At 39.1% G+C, this 22,016-nt stretch overlaps 2 protein-coding genes across 2 annotated transcripts in view; one reads left to right on the forward strand and one right to left on the reverse strand.

The window, feature by feature from the left end:
- Nucleotides 1-1,705: 1,705 nt before the first annotated feature.
- Nucleotides 1,706-3,587, reverse strand: LOC146321241 (zinc-binding protein A33-like). Its single transcript, XM_084725646.1, has 2 exons — nucleotides 3,474-3,587; nucleotides 1,706-3,210 (listed from the first exon to the last, which is right to left on the reverse strand). Exons 1-2 carry the CDS (start codon nucleotides 3,556-3,558, stop codon nucleotides 1,964-1,966), a joined length of 1,332 nt encoding a protein of 443 aa, XP_084581772.1. The 5' UTR covers nucleotides 3,559-3,587; the 3' UTR covers nucleotides 1,706-1,963.
- A 7,140-nt stretch (nucleotides 3,588-10,727) lies between these two features.
- Nucleotides 10,728-22,016, forward strand: part of sntb1 (syntrophin, basic 1) — a 52,774-nt gene continuing 41,485 nt past the window's right edge. The window contains exon 1 of the mRNA XM_084726304.1: nucleotides 10,728-11,518. Within this exon, the coding sequence (XP_084582430.1) occupies nucleotides 10,972-11,518 (547 nt within the window). The 5' untranslated portion in view covers nucleotides 10,728-10,971. The remainder of the gene's footprint in view (nucleotides 11,519-22,016) is intronic.

Here is a 22,016-nt window from a genome sequence, read left to right on the forward strand (position 1 = left end):
TAATTAATCTTACATAATATGTGCCCAAGTTTGGCAGCTTTGTATGCTAGATTTACACAAGACATACACAAAATACACTCAGAGTTCTTTGATACAATATAAGACTAAGAGTCTATAGCCATGCACTTTTACTTAAGAACACTGGTGCTTTGAGCTAAATGTAAATTTTATCATGCTAACATGGTCCTAACGACAATGATAACGATTCTAATGATATTGAGCCCGTTCGTCTTAGTTTAGCATGTTAGCATGGTAACATTTGCTAATTAGCGACACAAAGTTAACCTGAGGCTGAGGAGAAATATTTAGCTTTGCAGGTACTCAGTAAGAAACAAAAAATGAAGAAGCGTTAGGGGTTCACTAAAGTTATTACAGTTAATTCTGAGGAGGACATGAGTCTTCATAATGAGATTCTTGGCAGTTTATCTGAGATAAAGCTCCTCTAGACGGTTTGTAATCAGATATGTGTATATGTATTCTAGAACTGGGATCGTGTCATGGTTTTGCAAGTCACAAATAAGGCTGGATACTTGTTGTATAATTACATGACTGCACTTGCATTTGCATACGCATAGAATTCTGAGGATGTGTAAAACCATCACTCCAAAGTGATACAGGATACACCAGGCAGCCATGATGCAAATGGATTCTTATGGATGCATACACTACATGCATAGTTAAAATGAGGTATATCTCTGGCCTAAGTCTCAAGTGTTTGCACTCAAGTCCCAAATAAAGACTGACGAGTTACGGGTAAGTCTCACATCCAAAACCTTGAGCTTAAAGCCCTAAACAGGATATACTGACCCTTCACCAAATGTCAGGCCATTTTAACAACAGTTTTGATTTATTCTTCTTTGTGCAACTTCAAATACTAAATACTAACCACCTTATAGACTTTCTATGCAAATAAAATCGTCTTTGTCATCATCTTTTCCAACTGGACTCAGTAATATGACAGTTTTTTCTGGTTCTCTCCTGCAATTTGATTGGATGCAGTGGGACTGATTCAAAGAAAGTAGATCTGGGTAATTAAGTATCTACTTACTGAGAATTAATGGTGAAATGTTTGTTGATTCAGGAAAAAGAGGGAAAAAATTGATTCATAATACACTTTTTAAATAACATAGTTTTTTTTATCTTTGGGCTTGGAGGAAGGTATCAAATACTTTCAAGTTAAAAGGCTGAAGTCCAACTGACATCACAAGTCATTGGTGTTAAAGTTCAAGTCAAGTCTCGTCATCAAATTTGTGACTCGAGTCTGACTCCGGTCTGCATCTCTGATATATGCAGTATAATCCTGCTGCGGGATCTATGTATGTGATATGTTAAGCATGTAGACAGAAGAGACCTAAAATGTGATGGTTAAGTGACAATTACAGTATTTCCTCTGTCTAAACTTACATGACTTGTCTGTCTTAACTGAATGGGGAGTGTGGAAAGCTGATTGTTGAGGGGTGAGTACATTGCTCCCTCTAGTGGTGAATTTGAGTAAAGCTCACATCTTCACTACAACAATATAAGGTAACATGAATGTGAAATCACATACATTCAACACTGTAAGTAGAGTAAACATACTGACAACACTGCCATTGTTTTTCATAAAAATTAAAAAAAAAACTTCATATGATTTCATTTCATTCATCAAATGCTAAAAATACCAAAACAAGCATACAAAGTCATAATTCCAACTTCTACAACATTTCTTATGGTTCACTAATTTCTGTACATGAACCTTTAACATGGTTGCACATGATTAACTAAGTCATTTACTCCTACTACCTCTCCTTTCAGTCCTTTCATGAAAAAGTATGGATGAAAAAATACATGTAACTTCATCTCTCATATCAAAAACACAATCATTTCCAGTTATACTGAGCACAATCTAAAGGACGGTGCATGCATGGCTCTGTTTTCCAGAATACTGGGGAAGTGGGTTTATCGTGATCATATTTTGCACGATTCAGATTTTAGCATCGCTTTCAGCTGTGCCGGCATTCAGTGAAATGAGCATTAAAACAAAGCATAATATGACATATGGAAGTTGTGACCATATCTTCTCTGCCCAGGTGACATCCCGTTTAAAACAGTAGAAAAGGAAAATTCTCTGCTTGAATCTGCAGCCAGTGAAAGTGTAGATGAGGACCTTAGTGTCTGCATCATAGAAGGACACCAATCCTTTTTCATAGTCTACAAACACAATGACTCTCTCAGGTTTCCTTTGCAAGCAGAAGTGGATAGGCTCGTTATGTAGGGCCGTGCAGATGTTATTATTCATCAACCCCATGATCCAGGCTCCACTCCTGGTGTTAAATGTGAATCTCCTCTTCTGAATCATCGACTCTCTCACTATTCCTAGATACAAGCTAGTCCATCCTTTGACCTCAACCACATAGTAGAATTTGCCTTTAGAAATGCCCACATTTTGTGGAAGATAGAAATATGAGTTGAGTTGGTGTGGGCCTTCATTGGGAAACCAAATGTAAGGAAGATGCATTTGATTTGACTCCACGCTGTCTGCTATTGCTTCATCTTTGCCTTTTCTCTCAGTCTGCGCTGACACTTTTGTCTTCTTCATCCGGTTGCTGCGGTTGGGTTTAATTTCCTGTACCTCCACCTCCTTCCTCCTCATCTGAACGCCCTTGTCAACATATGCTTCCTCTAAAGGGACTGTATCATGACTGCTATGTTCTGTACACAGGACACAAACAGGTGTCAGATCATTCCTGCAGAAAAGCTCTAAAATCCTGTTGTGTTCCTTGCACGTTTTGTCCTCCAGGTCGTGCACAGGATCAGTCAGTTTGTGTCTCTTTAAGGCAGCAACTCTCCGGTGAGGCTCTAGGTGTGCCTGGCAGTAAGAGGTCAAACACACCAAGCAAGTTTTAAAAGCTTTGAGCTTGTTGTCCAGGCAGCAGTCACATGGCACCTGTCCTGGTTTGACTAGGGAATCATTGTTCCCTATTGCATGATGTTCTTTAAAAGTCTCCACAACCTCCTTGAATCCGGTGTTGACACAAAGTTTAAGCCCTTTATCGAACTCCTCTTTGCACAGTGGACACACACACCGCTCTTTGCCTTCCCAGTGCTTGGAGATACAGGCCTTGCAAAAATTGTGCCCACATGGAATAGAAACAGGCTCAGTGAAAATCTCTAGACAGATGGAGCACAGGAACTGATCCTCAGATAGGAGAGGGCTGGCTGTGGCCATATCTGCAACAACACTGATACATCAGAGTTCATATTAGATACTTTCTGGTGGCAAAATGATCATAAAGTGACTTCAGTGACACTGCAAACAGAAGTTTCATAAAATCCTCATAAATAAATTATATAATTCACAACATAAACATAATTAACAGCAACCCGGAATCTATACTTATGAACAAAAAGTGTCAACTTCTTGAAATGTGAAATCTAGATATGAATGTCCTACAAGATCATAACATTATCATTTGCATACAGTTGAACTTCACCTTCTTTGATGCGTTTGTTCAGCACCGCAGTCTCTCTTTGAATGTCAACAAGTTGAACTGTTCTGATTTCAATGTTAACTTTCATTTCTCTGTAAATGATGCAATGATGCTCCTCCTCCTCTGATTCAGTCTCCACCCATCCACTCCTCCTGCATGACATTAACCCCTTAACAGTTCAACCTTGTCAAACAAATTATGACATGAAATGAAAAGTTGTTTTTGAGTCTAATTCCTGGTAATAAAGAATTTTTAATTTTATTACTACTTCCTGGTGTCACCTTAGTTAACATACCTTACTTTAATGTAATCCACTGGATTACAAAAGAAATGTAACCTATTCTAAATACTTTTGGATCACTTCAAAATCAAATATTGAAAATTTTGCTCCTCCACAAATATTCTATTTTCTCTTTGAGCATGTGAAAAGATGTACAGTGTACATTAAATGCATTTTTGCACAGGGTCTCTGCTGTATGTCAGACGCATTGTTCACGAAAAAAGTTTCAGACTGTAAAAATGACCATTTTTAAAGATATAAGCAAAAAACTGTAATCTGGTTATCCTTGACAATGTAACTATTAACTAACTGCTATTATCTAATTACACTTTTTTTTCAAATAATCTGAGCTGATTATACTCACTTATTTATTGTAATCTGATTACATGCAATCCAATACTACCCAACCCTGATTATATATCAACACCTCAACTAAAACAACACTGACTCAAACCACAATGAGCACCTGTGCCTCAAAACGGAGAAGAAACCTCTCTGAATCAAGTCAACTTGTGTGAAATGATTTGTACAGTTTCTGCTCTTAAAGGGTTAACTTGAAAGGATTGATATTTTATAGTGCGCCACAGAAATGAAATGAATCAGTTCACAAATATTTTCTCCTCAGTAAAAAAAAAAAAAACTGTTTAGTTTTCATATTTTTACTGTCAAAATAGCAAGAAAAAGGTGTGAATGTGCCTAAACATCACTTTTTAATGTTGAACTTCACAGGTTCTATATTCAACCTGTAAAGGAACAGTAAAAGGAACAGTAACAGAAAAAGAAACTCATTTCAGAAGATCTAATGATGCCAGCAGAAGCAGCCATAACCAACAAGCTGCCAAATCAGTGGGGGTGGGTGTGATATCTGCTCTGATACGGAGCTCAAAGTCCTAAAGTCCTGGTGTTTGTCTTATTGAGTGAGACTGACCTAAAATGAGACTGACCTAAATAAAAGGGATGAAAGATTTCTAGTATCTCCTGTAAATCTTTCCACTAAAACGTTGGATGCTGTCATTTCTTATTTTATACTGACTTTGAATATGTAATACTGAGCTTTTTTCTTTAACTTTGGCCTTACTTGACCTTTATAGACATTTTAGCTCTCAGGTGCCCTGCTAGCTCAGATGGTACAGCGTGAAAACCATGCACTGTGGCTAAATGTCATCTGCTGTGGTCCTGGTTTGGTTCCAGTCTTTAATGCTTTAGTATGCGTCATCATATGTGCCAGTCGTCAGCTATGATCTCCGATTGAAAAAAGGCCCAAAACACACACAATGCATTTTGGTGACAAATAATGGGCCTCATGCAAGAAGCCATTTAGGAATGTTTTTTCTCTTACTTTTGTTCATCCACACAACTTCACAAATTTGCTGCTGAGCCCATAAACTGAAATAATGTAATAAAAGTTACCAGGCAAAAATATAAGCAAATTTCTAATTTAATAAATAATATTGTTGGTTAAATATTTAATTTTGAAGTTTAAGTTTAAAAAGAAATGTAAATCCTCCTTAAATCTCTGATCTATTTGATCAAAGAATTTAAAAATGTATTTATTTAACTCTATGTCTTATTACTCACTCACTCCTTCACTCCCTCACTTCAGTTACATTCTACTGACATAGCATTTGAAGCATCGCAATACATCAATTTCACTACTGCCAAAGTTCTTAGTACAATGTTTTTGGTGACAGCTCTCTAATTCTTGGCCATGTGACACCTGTGCCTGTACCTATGCTAATAACAAACAATCTGCCACATGCCTCCAGTTTATGATCAAGTGGGATTCAACATTCAGCTCACCTGGGTAAGAGCAGATTTGGATGATTAAGATTGTTTGGTGCAGAGTATCTATTTTTTTTCTTATAGGAAAATGAAGACAAAACATAAGAGATGATTTAAAAGATTGTTGCTGCATGAGGCCCCGTGAACAAAAAAGAGAACTTCATTTAGTTTTGTTTACAAGTAAACTCCAGAGCACCTTCAAATCCTGAAAGAACCTATAATATGGTGGTGAGGAATATGGGAAAGTTTTTCTTGCCTTCTCTCTGAAAACTGACATATTCTAAATTGACCTTATCCGTTAGGGTTAGCTTTTATTTAGTGTAATACACATTCCAGTGCAAATAATGTATGAGAAATGTTCTTCTGTAATGGGCTAAAGGAAAAGGAGTAAGCAAGAACTGATGATGAATAGAGAGGAACAAGAGGAGTTTCTCAATGTTCTTGTGGATCTATTCATTGCAATCTTTGTATAATTTTGTCATCATAATAGTCCACACTGTAATTTTACTATGTTGGTCTTGACTGTGCGCATGACATATTGCATGCCTGTCCATCCTGGGAGGGGGATCCCTCGTCTGTTGTTCTTCCTGTTTTTTTCCGTCCTAGGATATAGGGTGTGCTGATTGTAAAGCCCCTTGAGGCAAATTTCTGATACTGGGCAATGTAAATAAAATCGACATTAGAAGAGTTAAAAGAAGCAAGAGAGAGGGCAAATGAGGAGTGGGTGGAGGAAAGATGGAAAGAAAGGAGAAAATCGGGAAGGGAAAGAACATCACTTGAAGTTCTGCAGTGTGTTTTTCTGTTTTCAGAGAGAAACTAGGTTACTACATGTTAGTTAACCACTACTGTATTTTAAGTTTGTAACATGAGTGCCGCTGCAGTGCTCTTGTGCATGGCACGTCCCTCCCTTAATTCTAGAGGAAGCCAGTGTGATTATGAGTTTGTGTGTAAAACACCTCTGCAGCTGCTCCCTGTTGCAATGAAAAAACTAAAGGTTGTAGTCAATAGTCTAAGGCTGACTGAGGATTAAAAAAAGATTCATTAACAACCTTTAAATATCACCACCTTTAATAAGACTGCATTCTATGTTTGTTTGTTTGTTTTGAAGGTTATTTCCACAACAAAGAATGTACATTTCATCTGATAGCTCATTTCCATATAAAAGTAAAACTCAGTTGTAGCTCCTATGCCTCATTAAGCCAAAAATATTCTTAGTATTTCTGTTTCAGTCTGTTTCTCAAAATACATAAACTAATTCCCTCTTTGGTGCAGTTCAGTAGTAATGATCTATTATAGTTTAGAGGGCAGGAAAGAGAGGAAGCCGGGCTCCTGTACTATATATAGTGATTACATAATTTTATTAATTATGATACACAGACTGAAATATATAATATTAAAGCGTAATATAAGACAATGCCCTTATTTCTCATACTATTCACATACGTCATTTAATCCTTCTCAACCTCAGCTCTGCATTTGATACTGTAGACCACCACATCATGAAAAAAAGGTTACGTGATTCAGTGGGCATATCAGGCGTAGCATTTGACTTTTTCTCATCATATTTCACGGACTGAAGTTTCACTGTTTCTGTTGGTGACTCTATGTCTGATTCCTGTGGGGTCCCACAAGGCTCGGTACTGGGGCCTCTGTTATTCTCGTTATACTTATTACCAGTGGGACAGGTCATAAATGGATTTCAAATTCCACATCACTTATATGCAGATTATATTCAGCTCTGCATTTCATTCAAACCTAGAGAGGCCTTTAGGTTATCTAGCCTCCTGGACTGTTTCAACACCAGTAAAGACTGGATGGCAGAAAATTTCTTACAGCTCAATGCTGATAAGATAGGGCTTTTGGTTGTTGCTCCAGAAAGAGTAGTGCCTTTGATCTTACAAATTATTGGGCCTCTCTCCTCTGCTGGGTAACATTTGATCAATCTGCATCATTTGACACCCTTGTTAGGCAGCTGACCAAATCTTGTATATTCCATTTATAAAACATGAGATCTGTAATTTTAACCACTTTCCTGTGCGTTGCATGTCTGGTCTTGATCATCTGCAGGAAATCCAGAATGCTGGTGCAAGACTACTCACTAGGTCAAATAGACAGTCTCATATTACACCCACAGATCTCTTCATTGGATCCCTGCTGCATATAGAGTTCAATTTAAAACTCTCAGTCTTACTTACATAGCACTGAATGGTCAGGTCCTATGTTGCCAAACTACTTCATCCCAACTCAACAGCTTGCCCTCTTAGCGCTATATAAATTAATTTCTTCTTCCTCCTCTAACTATACAGTTTATAGAGCACAGAAGCTATAGGTCAGTATAAAAGAAAAAAAACATTCACACCGTAAAATCAGTTTCACCCTGCTTCCTCTGGACTCTCAAAAATAGAAATATATGTATTTGGATTATTATCTTGCACATTTTAAATATTCTTATATCAATTGCACATGGAGAATACTTTGCACCCTCCTGCACAACCCTGCATGGCCCTTTTATGTAAATAACATATTGGGTATATTTTTATGTTTTTCCAAATTCTTATTGTCAGTTTTCTCTGTATTCTTCTTAACATGCAGTACTTGCATTTTGTTTTTCTTTGTTTTTTTCTACTTACTGTTTAGATTGCTATGCATCAAAAACACCAAGACAAATTCCTTGTATGTGTAAACCTACTTGGCAATAGACCTGATTCTGTTATAGGAGGTGAATCAAGTCTTCTTGGTAAGAAACTTGGATGTACAGAATATAATTTTAACATATTGTTCAGATTTGTGAATGTTAGGATCTCCAAGTACCACCATTATGACTGACATTAAAATACAGTGGGATAGCCTTACTTTAATCAGCTGCAGACAGACACTGTTTTACCTGTGAAGCTCATCACTTCTTATGGATTATGTATGTGCTTGTGCTCCACACATGAACTTAACAAGCAGGCTGATATTGAAACAAATATATTAAAGGAAACACAAAACATATTTTAATTTACATTTCAGTGAGCTCATATTTTGTAGTGTTTTGATTGCATGTTTTTAAATACATTTATTTCATTACATTTTTTAGAACATTCCTCAGTGTACCACTAGATGGAACTTGAGCTCCCTCTCCCTCTGTAGTCTGGTTTGAGAATCTATGATTTACACCTCAACCTGAGCATCTTTATGAAGGAAAAAAATCATTATGAAACACTATTGTGCATTTCAATAAATGATTAGGTGTCACTTTGTGTCAGTGGCCTATAATTTTCGAATTTGTAAACACAAAATGGGTTGCTGTTGTGTTTCTAGAATAGAACAGAACAGTGTGGGCCTCGGCCCAGTGGTGGACTAGGTAGGCACTCCAGGTGGGTGTTAAGATGTAATGAAAATTAAATAAATTAAACATTTTAAAGTTTCAATTTCACAAGTTTTACATTTTCATACAATATTTATGATTTATTTTTTTAAAAGTAAGCACTGTATGACCAGTCGCATTAATGCCAGCATATATCTTATTTATGGCACAATTAATCTTATGTGCTGATCAGAGTTGTGATTAAAGGTTTTGGTGGGCTGTGGAAGATTTTAACATTTTAAATTATTCTGTGGCATTCTTAAGTTTACAGATTACTGGAACGGAATAATCTTTATTGCACCTGTGCAGGAACCGTGTCTTTGTATCACCAATCAGCAAATCACACCAACAGTGAAATTAATAAAATGACACAATAAAAACAACACATCACAAATCATGTAAACTTGCAAAAGTTGATACAGCTAAATTAAAATCTCCCAGCATGAAGATGTTTTCACGCTGTTTGTTCATTATTTTGATTGCACTTGATACAAATAGAGTTTTTATTCACAGCAGCCATTTCAGAGTACAGTAGAGTAAACACAGGTGTTACCAGTCATACTGAGTAAAGTTCCCTTGCTGCTATTATCCAGGTTGGCTCACTGGAAAGGTTTTGCTACACTAAAGCCAAAAGGACTTAATAAGTATCATTGGTATCACCTGTTTGTTTACATCACCTTTTCATATCAATATTGCTTCCATGAAAATTATTAATGGCTATTAGGCTATTCTTTGTGTATGTTTCCCATTACTACAGGAATCTTCCCTGTAGTTTTTCTATTATTCCAGGACAGACTTGCACCCTCACAGACGGGCAAACATTAGTTAAAAATGCCACCAGCAGGTGTCGCAGGTACATTGCTGATAGATGAGCGTTTCCCTCCGCTGTAGGCAGGATACGATGCTTCGGAGTGACAGCTGTTAAAAGAAAATGGATATTTTTAGATCTAAGTGTTGTTACTTCCAAAAAGCTGAAACTTCACTGCACTTGAAGGTCTAATTGAAGTCACAGCAGCTACTTGGATAGTTTTTTCTTCGAATATCATTATAACTGAGGCTGCTTCCTCATTTTCTCCATCTTCTCTCTGCAGTCACTCACAGGGCTTGAACCCGGGTTATCACCTCTGCATGTGAAGGTCGAGACACCCGGTGGCTCCAATCATTATAGTGATAACACTGGCTGCACCACCACGAGCCTGTGGTGACTGACAGGGCAGGGGGATATCCTTTGGAATAATAATAATAATAGAGTTGAAGAGAGCTGGGGGCTCGGAGGGGGGTCTTTCCATGTCACAGCTTCCCAACAAAAGTCTCTGTCTGTCTCTGTCTCTCTTTCTGTCTCTGAAACATCCAAACAGGCACAGGCGCATTCCTGTACGCGCGTAACCGCTCTCACGTCTGCAGCGTGAACGCCGTGAAGTACAGCAGAGTGGGACTATCAGTGGACGTCTGAAGACTGAAAAAAACAGTCAGTTCTAGACACATTTAAATTCAGTTTTTGATTTTATTTGAAAGTATGTTTTAAAATAGATGTCACGAAGAAAATGTCCAGTTTTGTCACTTTTTCGGCGCCATAATGACACAAAACCCATTGTTTTATTTACTAAATAGATAATTAATTTCCTTTAAGACATAAGGTATATGAATCCATATATTTATAAATCACGGTAGACTGCATATGATTGTAATATTACCAATATTATACCGGTAACATGTACAAATTAGTGAATTTTTGCCGTGTTTGATGTTGTTTACTTGTCAAACTCTGTATCAGTCGTCACGTCCCAAACCTTTTGGGGAAATGATGGAGCAGAATTAGTGCATGCTGAATCTGGAGATGGGATCGGCTGACGGCGGGGGGAGCAAACTCCACCCAACAGATAGGGATCTCAGGCAGGCAGGCGGAGCGGAGGGCAGCTTGTGCCGAGAGGGCTCGGTTGGGGCTGGTTGGTCGGGACGCTTAAACAAGTCCCGCAGAAAACTTCTGAGAGGACAAAGTCCAGCCTGAGTGTGAGGCAGACTGAGAGGCAGGGGTGGAAGTTAATGTGTGAGAGCGAATCACATGTCATTTTAAAAGAAATGCTCCAAAGATGGCGGTGGTAATATCGACGGGAGTTTCAGGTGTCTCCGGAGTGTCAAAAAGTGGCTTTGTGGAGGTTTTGGTGCGGGAGCGGTGGCACAAAGTTTTGGTCAACTTGAACGAGGAAGCGCTCACGTTGAGCTGCGAGGAGAGCGGCGTTAACGACAACGTGAGCGACAGTGTCAACTCCAACGGCGTTACCAATGGATCTTACCTTGACAACAACAACACCAACTCCAACAACGGCCCCCAAACTGTGCGCACCGCCTTCACGGACCTCCCGGAGAGAGTGCCCGAAGCGATCGCCAACAGAAAGCGGTGCGTCAAGGTGACCAAGCAGGAGATCGGGGGACTGGGGATCAGCATCAAGGGAGGGAAGGAGAATAAGATGCCCATCCTCATCAGTAAGATATTCAAGGGGCTTGCAGCGGACCAAACTCAGGCTCTGTACGTTGGGGACGCCATCCTGTCCGTGAACGGCATGAACCTGCGGGACGCGACTCACGACGAGGCGGTGCAGGCGCTGAAACGGGCCGGGAAAGAGGTGACACTAGAAGGTAGGCAGGCTGGACACAAGAGTGTGTGTGAGAGGATGGAGTATGTAGTACAGGCAGTACATGGCATGATCCCACACAAACACTTTCAACACAGATATATCTATTACAACATATCGGAAGTCTTTAAGAAACGCAAGTATTGAAAAATACTGAAATTGATGATACCACAATTTTCCTTTTTGGATTTGTGCAAGTCTTGTCTGATGTCCACACAAATGGTTGAGAGATTGAGACTGAGTTGGATCCAGTGCAGTGAATGTGCAAGGAAATTCTTGACCCTGAGAGGCGTAAGTGGGTCAAAATGACCTGGCTGGTTGGATTTCTTGCAATATATATGTAATGAAAACAAGGGTCACAAGTTTGTACTCATTATTGCCCACATTTGTTGATCAGTGCAGAACTGGCAGTCAAGAATATTTTCATAGTAATATTAAATTGCTGCTGTAAGTCATTTTCAAATAATTTTGTTTTAAATTTGTGTCAATCAGTACCACTGGATATGGATCAGTGCCAACTTATGTTGCTTCTATACAAGTAGGAGAGAGTGGGGATGAAAGTATGGGGGTGGGCAGTTGCAACAAGGACTTTTTCTTTTGCAATATGGAAGACAAGAATAGGCTAGAAAGCTCACACAAAAACACTTTTTTTATAGTAGAAAAAAACATGTTTGAGGTGATGTTGATTTGTTGAAGGTTGTAAATGTGTATCATCTGTTAGACCCATCCTTAGGCAAAGTGTCTGTGGTTTAAATTATAGTGCTAGTCAGGGTAAAGATGACAGAGACAGGAGGAATGAAAGTAACATTGTGTTACCTTTGTCCTGCTATAATTAAGGCTGTATGTCTTTGCATGTCTTATCTTCAATAGAAATGTTCAGGGTTAGGGTGAGGAAGACCAACGGAGGTCTTACCAGTCAAGATGTGTATGCTCGAGCAGTAAGACTTTTTTAAGTGAGGTACAGTCCATAAGAGGCAGTTATGCTCTAAGAGGTGAATCTGCCACATCAAACTAATGTCTTACAGTTATAACATTTAATATGATAGATTGATTTGAGAGTAACATGGTCATTTACCTAAAGGACTAGGTGAAACATTAACGAGTGATGCATGCCAGAAATATTCAATATTTACTTGTTTTGTGGTAGACTTATGCAACCATTACATTTGTCCAACTCCTGCTTTTCTTTCATCGCAATAGAAAGGGTCAAAAGTAACAATGCACAACATCAGTTTCCGGTCTGATTGTGTCCAACTGATTTATCCATAATTTAAAAAAAAAACAAAAAAAAAACACTGGTATTGGTAGAGGACATGTATATGTTGTTTACAATGAAATATGGTTTCTCTAAATAAGTGCATCTCTGCGTAAAGAGGGAAATACAAAAAAGTTATAGTTTCATCCCTGTTCTCCCCTATACTAATATAGTGATATCGATAAATAATTATGTTAAGACGTAAAAAAGTGGTGGCGGGTTATGGTTAAGAAATACCTTTGAACCATCTCACCTCTTTTAGAACTTTTTATATGTTGTAGGGGAAATTTTTATGAGCAATAAACACTTAATTTTCTGTGGCAATTTGTGTGATGTTTACCCTTTTTTTCTCATAAAATGCCTGCACCAAGTAAGATATTTTGGTGGGATTGTATTCAGGCAATTTTCAGAATTTTCTCATCATATGATTCCTTAAGCCTTTTTTTTTCTCTCATCCAGAATACATTAAGGACACAAAATCTGACGAGTTTGTTTATGTTTCAATTTGTGTGAGGTTGACCCACGCTTTTGGATAAAATGTCTGGACTAATGGGGGACCCACAGGAGAAGAACTGCATGGGCCAGGGATCCCCAAACTTTTTTTCACACCACATGCATGCCTGTATTCAGTTTCTGAACTCCTACAAGATAAGGTCTTATTGTAGGAAGTCCATGTGTGAGTATTTGTTCTTATCTGTTAGTGACAGACTGTACAGCATACCTGAGGAGATAAGAGCTAATAAGCGTTAGATCCCAGTTCACCCAGGGTCATTCTGTGTGTGAAACGTCGGTGAGTCTCAGCCTCACTTTTATGAAGATTTAATATAAGTTCTTTCAAAGACCCCTGAGGGACCTGCAGACCTTAACATGCATGGGAACATCATCCCGCAGGGAGGGAAACATGTTGTGTAACTTTAAGTTTCTCATTCCACATGGCTGCTTGTTGGGCTGGTATATGCATATCATCCAGTATAGGTCAGTGGTCCTCTCAGGACACATTGTCCTGCACGTTTTCTCTTCTACCTGATTGCATTCACTCAGCATCCCGGGTATAAATCACTTCCTGATTAGACGAACAGAATGAGAAGCAGCGGGGCTCTGAGTGTTGATGTCTGCGAATGAAAACCTCTGCTGTAAGATGTGATTTATTTTCCATCACATAAAGGAGGTGCTGCTGGTTAATAACAAGAGCTAAAAAAGAAGAGGTGATGGTATTTTTATTGCACCAGCCTACATAATTCATATCTCAGTCCGTTCATCAAACCTGTTCTGTATTTTCTTATTCATTGACAAAGTTAGCCATACAGTCTCTCCCAGGGTACAAAACTGAGGAGAAATTGAACTTTTTGTGTGTTTAATTTACAGTAGGAAAGGGGAAGTCACTACTTAATTGTGTATGTAGAGAAACTTTGCCATCACGACACCCTGGGTTTATTCCACAGTTGTGAAAGTAGTTTACTGACTGCTCAAAATAACACTTCAGATTTCTTAGGAAACTTATTATGCAACCAGAGTTGTCATGGGAGAATCATACAAGGCCACTCAGACAAATCCAGCTCTGCCATTTTCTTAAAGAGATATTTTGGATTATTTGATGTGGGGTTGTATGAGGTACTTATTGATTATCAATGTATTAGCTACAGTAGATGGTGGTCTGCACATCACTGTTTTTGAAACTGCTGTTTTAAATATTGGTCTCTCCCGAACAACCAGACTCTGTAGGTCATTTTACCTCACAGAACATGGGAGTCACTGGTCTATCGCTGCCTCCATCTGTCATTTTGTTTTAGTGATTTGTGACTTCAGTGAATCCAAAAATATTCTACATATAGTGTGTGCTTAAACTGATATTGATTTTTTTTTTAGGTAGATGTTTTTTTAAGTGGCTAAAACATTTTTTTTCTGCTGACCTTGATCACAGCAGTTCACTGCTTAGCTTCTGTGCTGGTACTCCTCTCTGCTTCTCCTAACTGGGGGTGTGTCAACTGCTGTTCACTGTAGCTAATGCACTGACTAGCAATTGGTACTTCATACAAATCCACTTCAGATAATCCAAACTAGGCCTTTAGGCATCACACACACATATAGACATATATTTAAAGGCACGCACACTTACTTTCAAGTCACTCACATGACTCACAGTGCAGCCGAGTTGATGTTATGGACTTGTTTTTAGCCAAAAGTGAAGATAAAAATTGGGCTGACTGTAGGCAGACTCTAATCTGAAGAATCATTTTACCTCCTTGACACACACACACACACACACACACACACACACACACGTGCACACAGATATGTACAGAGGCACAAATAAACAGACATTCACACACCGGAAAATGTTTCACGTAAGTGCCCACTTCTGAGGTTTTTTTATTCCTGCTCCTGAGAGGACTCTTGGACCCAAGATAGTAAGAACAAAGTGTCTCCCACTCTTTCTCTTTCTTTCTCTCTCACTCTCTCTCCCTCCATCTCTCTCTCTCTCTCACACACACACACATCACACATACTTACTCTCTCATATACACACATACACATGCAAACATGGTGATGATCCTTCCCAGGGGGACACAAGGGCTATACTGCAGAGGAAAAAGCAGGTCCCAGCTGAAAACTTACTGAGATAAGAAAGAGGGAGAGGGGGAACAGAGCAGGCAAGGAGGAAGGGAAGAGGGGGAGAAAAGGGGGAGAGATGGGAGGGGGTGAAGCTGAAATGTGAGTTTAATGGGGAAAGTGCTGAAAGGGAGAGAGATAGAAAGAGACTGAACAGAAGGAGAGCTAACGAGGAAGGCTAAGAACTGATTTAGAGATGACAGCGAGGGTTAACTTAAGGGTAACAGAGAGACACACAACTGCAGTTTAACAGAGATCATTTGCATTTGCGAAAGTAGTGAACCACAGAGGAAAAGTACAAAGTGACAAAGTGTGTTTTCAAATGGTTTCATGTATATTTGAGGGCAGGAAAGGTGCTTAACACATAACCAAGCATGTAAACTTTGATTTCTAATAAAAAACGACGTGAGCAGTGATACGTAAAGCCTAAAATCTCTCTTGTTTATCCCTGAGTGTGGGCCACCCTGTAAGATGTGAGAGAAGAAGACTGTGTTACATGAGGAAAGAGATCAGGAGGAAATATCTGATTCAGAGATAGTACAAGTCTCATGGGAGAGGAGTGTGCGTCAGTGTGCGTCTCTGTGTTCAGTGCCTTTTTCTACATTTTCTGTGTGTATGAAAGAGAGCTTGTACAGTACTTGCATGTTTGTAATCTGCGTATTTCTCTGACAAGCCATTTTGGAAACTCATCAGAAAAATGCAGAACAATTTCAGCTAAAATAAGCAGTGACTGCTCACTCCTGCCAGATGCAGGCTGCTGTATAGGCAGCAGATTGACCCAGGGGTCAAAAACTGCTCTGCAAACCAGATCCAGTGAGAATTTTTCCGTTGAAAAGACAAAAAAGTGAAAGCGATTTGCATTAGTGATTTTTTTTTTTTTTTTTTTTTGCTTTTCACTATTTTTTATTCTGTACAAACAACAGCCTATCTCACTTTGGACCTTCACTAAGAAACCACATCCAGATTTCTCAGTTGAAAGCCAGAAAAAATATCTTGCCTCACACAAATCCCAATCTCTCAGGAGAAAGACCTATGTCTAACCCACTGAGCACCGACCAGGTTTTCAGCGTTGCTTTCAAGTTGAAAACTGGTTGATATTCAGTCTGAACACCTCTTTTCTCCCTCTGTTAAACCAGCTAAATGCCTTTACAACATTAATGTGTCACAAAACACAAGGGACTGCAGTCTCTGGCTAACTTTGATCAGTTGTTTCATTTGTAGGATGAAAGAGAGAAGATATTGTTTAGTGTGAAGGTACTTCTCCAAAGTCATATTTCACTGGTAGCTGAAATCTGGTCTACACGATTTAATTTCAACACATGTAATGTTTCATAATGCCATAAATACAAAGTATATAGGCTGTATGCTACCAACAACAAGCTTCCTGGACGTCATAACAGGGAAATCCTTCATGTAAAATAAAGAAATTGCGCATCTTGCTGTAGCCAAACACCCATGTCCAAGTACTGCAGTGTGTTGGTTATATCCTCTACTACTCTGAAGCTATATACATGGGGACGTAATATAAAGAGCAAAAGAGATTCTTATATGAACAAGAAGATGTGGTGGATGAGGGCGTTAAACACAAGACTTTCATCCATTCAACTTGGCTTCAAGTCTTGCATGTAGCTATTTTTTTCTGGCTTTCAACAAAGAAATTCAATGTAGTTTCTTTAGCGAGGGTCCAAAGTGATGACAGGCTATTATTTACAAATTGTAGAAGATGAAAAAAGTCAATGTTGCAATTCCCGTTTAAATATGGTCTAACTGTGAACATTCAAGCAACATCTTCAGATAGTCAAAAAAAAAATACTTTCACTTTTGAACCAATTCTGAACATCTTTTTAACAGTGATCATAGTTGTTTTTAAAATGCATTTTCAATGGAAAAATGCTCACTGGGAACCTATTCATCCACCACATCTTGCTGTACATGAGGACCTTGTGAAGCCTCTTTGCCAGAAAGCTTTCGGCTGCTTCTGGTAGAAAGCTTTGTAGCAGAAAGGCCTGAGGACTAACTTCATACTAATCAATATCATCTTTTTTTTCAGCCTACAACTGCACAAATGATCAGAATGATGAGTAAATGTATGCTTTGTGACACAATGTTGTAACCGCATTTCGGCTGATTTAAAAACCAAAAACAGAGATCTTAAATGTTCAGACTAAATATATCACCCAGTTTTCAACTAGAAGTCAATGTCTAAATCCCAGTTGGTGCTCACTTTGGAGGACCACAGTTCCAGTTTGCATGTCAGAGAGCATCCGCTTTGTTTAAGTGTCCCCTGAGCGAGACACTGACTCTCTGCTGGCTCTGCTCTGGGGTTCAGCATGCAGTCTCACAAACAAAAAGTGAATTGCCCTCTTGGGATCAATCAAGGTTCTGCAGCTGTGTCACGAAGCTCCTAGCAACCAGTTTATTCATGTCCAGTGAGGAACTGGTTGTGCGCAAATAATGGCATTAATTGCATACTGCAGGAAAAAAAAACAAATAGTTACAAGTTTGGGTTTGGAGCATTGCCAAATCAGGTCACCTTTAATTATCCACTTACAGTAGGTCTCAGCTAGGGACGTTCCTAGTGACTAATTTCCCTGCCGATTAAACGCAAATTTTCCAACTAGTCTAACAGTGACAAAACACTCAGGAAGCAGTTACAATTAACGATTAAAGGGATAGTTCACCCAAAAATGGAAATTCAGTCATTATCTACTTGCCCTCATGCCAATTGAGGGTGGGGTTTATTTTTTTAGTCTGCAAAACACTGTTGGAGTTTCACAGGAAGAGTCTCCCACACAATGTATGTGAATGGTGACCAGTTTTCAAATGTAAAAAACAACTGAAAGTCCCGACATGCTGTTTGGACACTGTCACACCACACACAGACCTAAGCTAGCATCTGCAGTTACGATTCAAGCTAAAAACACAGTGTAAACAACATTTTTTAGTCAACTTGGCATGTTGGGGCTTTAGGAGACACCAGATGAGCAGTGTGGAGGCATTTTTTTTCATCATCATTTGAAAACACCATTCTCCTCCATTGTTTGGGAGATTCTGCAAAATAACAAGTCAAAATGTCTCCTGTGAAGAAAGTCTTTTGTCTAACAGCGTCTGAACTCCCTCTCCCCACACCCTTCTGACATTAGAATTGCAGGGCAGTTGTGTCGGCTGATTTTTGCATCTTTCTGAAACAATTCCAACACAGCACACATTGACATAGACGGTAATGCAGGATGACCACCGCTTCACCTGGATAAGTCTTTGCTAAGGTGCTGGAAGCATCAATTAACTTGTTGTAGGAAAAGCACAGGTGTTACTAATAACAATAACTCCAGCTCTGTTCTGTTCCTGTCCTAGACTGTGAACCAGCATGCACAATACCAGGAAACTGAACATGCAGCTTAATGGAATTCAGGCATCATTAATGAGCTTTTTCTGCTGTAAAAACTCAAAAGGTCTTCTGTGAAAAACGTCTAATGCTGTGATCAAGCTCTCTTTTTCTTAATCTACACACAACTACATTATTTTTGTGTGTACAACTTAGAACAACAGCACGAATGCCTCTGAGAAGAAATGTGCACTGTTGCTGTACTATTCAATAAAAAAAAACAGGGGAAAAAGTGTTGCAATACTCTGGGTGACAACACCTAGAGATGTGACCCTTTTACCAGCCAGTTGTGAACAACTTTATAAGTCCCTGGTGTAGGAATGAGAGGAGGTATCAGGTGTCAGGAAAACTGCTCTTAATGTTAGCAGCTGTCCTTACTCTGTCCCTGTTGCACTATTTTATTTTCCTCCTATTACTGTCATTTTTGTGTTGTTTAATGTAATGATAATTGATGGGGCTGTTAAGTTTATTTTTTCCTCAGCATTAAGAGCAATATGGTTAAGATAAAAAGAGATGAGAACAGGTTCTTTGGAGAATTGTGTAGTTCAATTCACCTGTGCTTATAAATAAAACTGAATAGTTCAACTTTTTGCAAATTTAGATTACTCGGTGTTTTACAGTCAGATACCTGAAGAGATATAAATGATGTATCTCACACAGGCTAAAGTGATTTTCACTGATCTCAGTCATAAAGTTTGTCTTAGTAAGCAGTGCTGTTGAACATAGATGATACTATAAAACTTTTGAACATTTTTTCTCATTTAAGATCTGAAACAATGTGTTCAGTAGCCAAATCTGTGTGTTTTTTCACAGTAGGCTGTGTGTTATGTAGCTTTTCCCTTTGAGGGAGGTGGCCAGACCGACCCAAAAGCCTGTTGACACAAGACACATCACTCCAAACTCTTTAATGCAGAGTATCTCTTACTACAACCCAAAGCACATCTCATTTGGACAAATCCAAAGTATAGTATAGTGCAATACCTTTATACTGCCCTAGCCTAGTTGCTAAGATACAATATGATTACAAGCGCTATTTGGGTGAGAGTTTAAGCAAATGGTAAATTTGCATCAACTGTATTCAAATAATGGAGATATTTTTAGTCAGAGTTGATATGATTGGAAATGTTGGGAGGAAACTCTCCAGGCTTCATTTGCTGGTAGTTTAGAGAAAACTACCAGGTGTACTTCAGTGCAGGCACACAACATCAATCAGTGTGTTTGTGAGCATTGCATTCAGTCCAAAAAGCTGAAACATGAAAGCAGAAGAAACAAAAAAACATGAAGTCAGAAAACAATGAAGAACATCTGCCACACTTCAGCAGGCAGGAAATGAGTCAGTGTCCTGTGAGCTCTCCTGTTGATCCCTGAACAAGGCTTACCTGTCATCGCCTGACATCTGGATGAGTGTGTATATGTGCTGCTGTCAGCAGAGTGTGTGTGTGTGTGTCTGTGAGCATGTGCCTACTTGTGCATGCATGTGTGTCATCAGATTCAGTAGTCTAGACTGATGCTACAGTGTGTGTGTGTGTGTGTGTGTGTGTGTGTGTGTGTGTGTGTGTGTGTGTGTGTGTGTGAATCGATGTGTCTACCAGCTGACTGTTTATGTCATTAGAGAAACTATCACCTCCTCCGCTACTGTTTGTGGAGTCTGAGTCAGAGCGGATGATGATGATGATAATAACAACAACTGTGGCGCTGCAGCAGTGACTGTTGTGGTGAAGATAATAGATTGAATCATTCACTCTTCTACCCTGTGAATGTTTATACAGCCGAAACAAAAGCAGCGACCGAGAGCTAAAGCTCATCTGTGTCTCTTGTTGGCTTTGTTTGAAGAGGACAAAAAAACTCCCTTCTCCTCCAGGTGTAATCATTGTGTTTTTCTACATTGTGTTTGCTTTGTCCTAGTTTTCTTGCGATGGTCATCATAAAATTGAGCCTGCAATACTTCACTTGAATGCATAAATTGAGAGCTTGAAAAAGAGTTAACAGGGTGACCAAACATGACCCACAAAAAAAAGTATGTGAGACTATGATGCGGCTCCACTGACTTCTGTTGAGTCCGTGTGGCTGCAGATGAGTCAACTGCCATCTGTTCACGCTTTTTGTGGTTGTGTTTTTAAGTAAGTACGGTGGTTTATGTGGGCATTATGTAAATAATGGAACATGTCAGACACACATCTCTCTGGTTTAAAGACTGATGATACTGAAGATAATATACCATGGCTGTCACTTTTTCCACTTTTTTAAGCAGAGAAAGTTACTGTATGCCAACATCCTTTGGCTTTATGAATAGTTACCACTGTGTACTTTTGTGGAAATGATTTCTTTAAATTTTAACCACTGTGTTGCAGTGGCTAGCACTGTCAAATCACAGCAAGAAGGTAGCCTCCCAGTTTGTAGCTGGAGCCGGGCCATTTTGTGTGGACTTTGCTTCAGTCCTCGTTCTGTCTGGGTGCTTCATCTTCCTTGTACAGTCCAAAGTTATACAGGGTAGATTAATTGGTGACTTTAAATTGCTCGTAGGTGTGAATGTGAGCGTGAATGGTTGTTTGTTAACTTTATGATTAACTGGTTACCTGTCCAGGGTGTACCTTACTTCTTACCCAGTGTCAGCTGGAATAGCCCCGAGCCCCCCTTGACTGTCAGGGTGATTTTAGATAATGGATGGGCACAATTTTGATTATTTGGATGATCCACTTCAATTTTTTAAGGATTTGTACCACAGCTCTTGTACTACTCCACAGATGTATAAGAAAAACTAGATAAAGCTTTGCCGCTCAGCGTTTCCTCAATTTTGCCCAGTCACAACTGTTATAAAACAGGCATCTGTAAAACTGTTGACAGGACACCTCGATCTGCAGACAAGCTCAATTATGATTCTTTCTATCGTGGATTTTTGATTCATGTAGGTTTTGTATTATAAAACTTTTCTAAAGCCGAGAAAACCAATTTAATAATCTGTGACATCATCACAATGTGAAGTCTGTTTTCCGAGGGGGAACTCACAGGCAGAGCCAGAGGGAAAAACTTTACTATGTGTATTCTGGAAGTAAAACTGCAAGCCAGAAAACTTTTTTGGCGTATGAGTCAGGCGAGCAGTTCTCCTTGGACTGAATAAGTGCCATCTTTGTGTTTGGTATCCTGGTCTTAACACGATCATGTATCACACTGATAAAACGTTAGTTAAGCCCCACCCCCTTAGCTATTGTTTCTATGCCTGTCAAGCTTTTCTGTCTCACAGCAGCTTACAAT

Source organism: Lutjanus erythropterus, chromosome 9 (assembly GCF_056507025.1).
Source record: "Lutjanus erythropterus isolate fLutEry1 chromosome 9, fLutEry1.hap2, whole genome shotgun sequence".
NCBI classification, from domain to species: domain Eukaryota; kingdom Metazoa; phylum Chordata; class Actinopteri; order Lutjaniformes; family Lutjanidae; genus Lutjanus; species Lutjanus erythropterus.

Excerpts from the sequence above, each read along its gene's own strand:
- LOC146321241 (XM_084725646.1), bottom strand. The coding sequence starts at position 3,558 with ATGAAAGTTAACATTGAAATCAGAACAGTTCAACTTGTTGACATTCAA. Across the intron at positions 3,211-3,473 it reads GAACAAACGCATCAAAGAAG|ATATGGCCACAGCCAGCCCT; the intron begins GTGAAGTTCAAC and ends GTGTTGTTGCAG.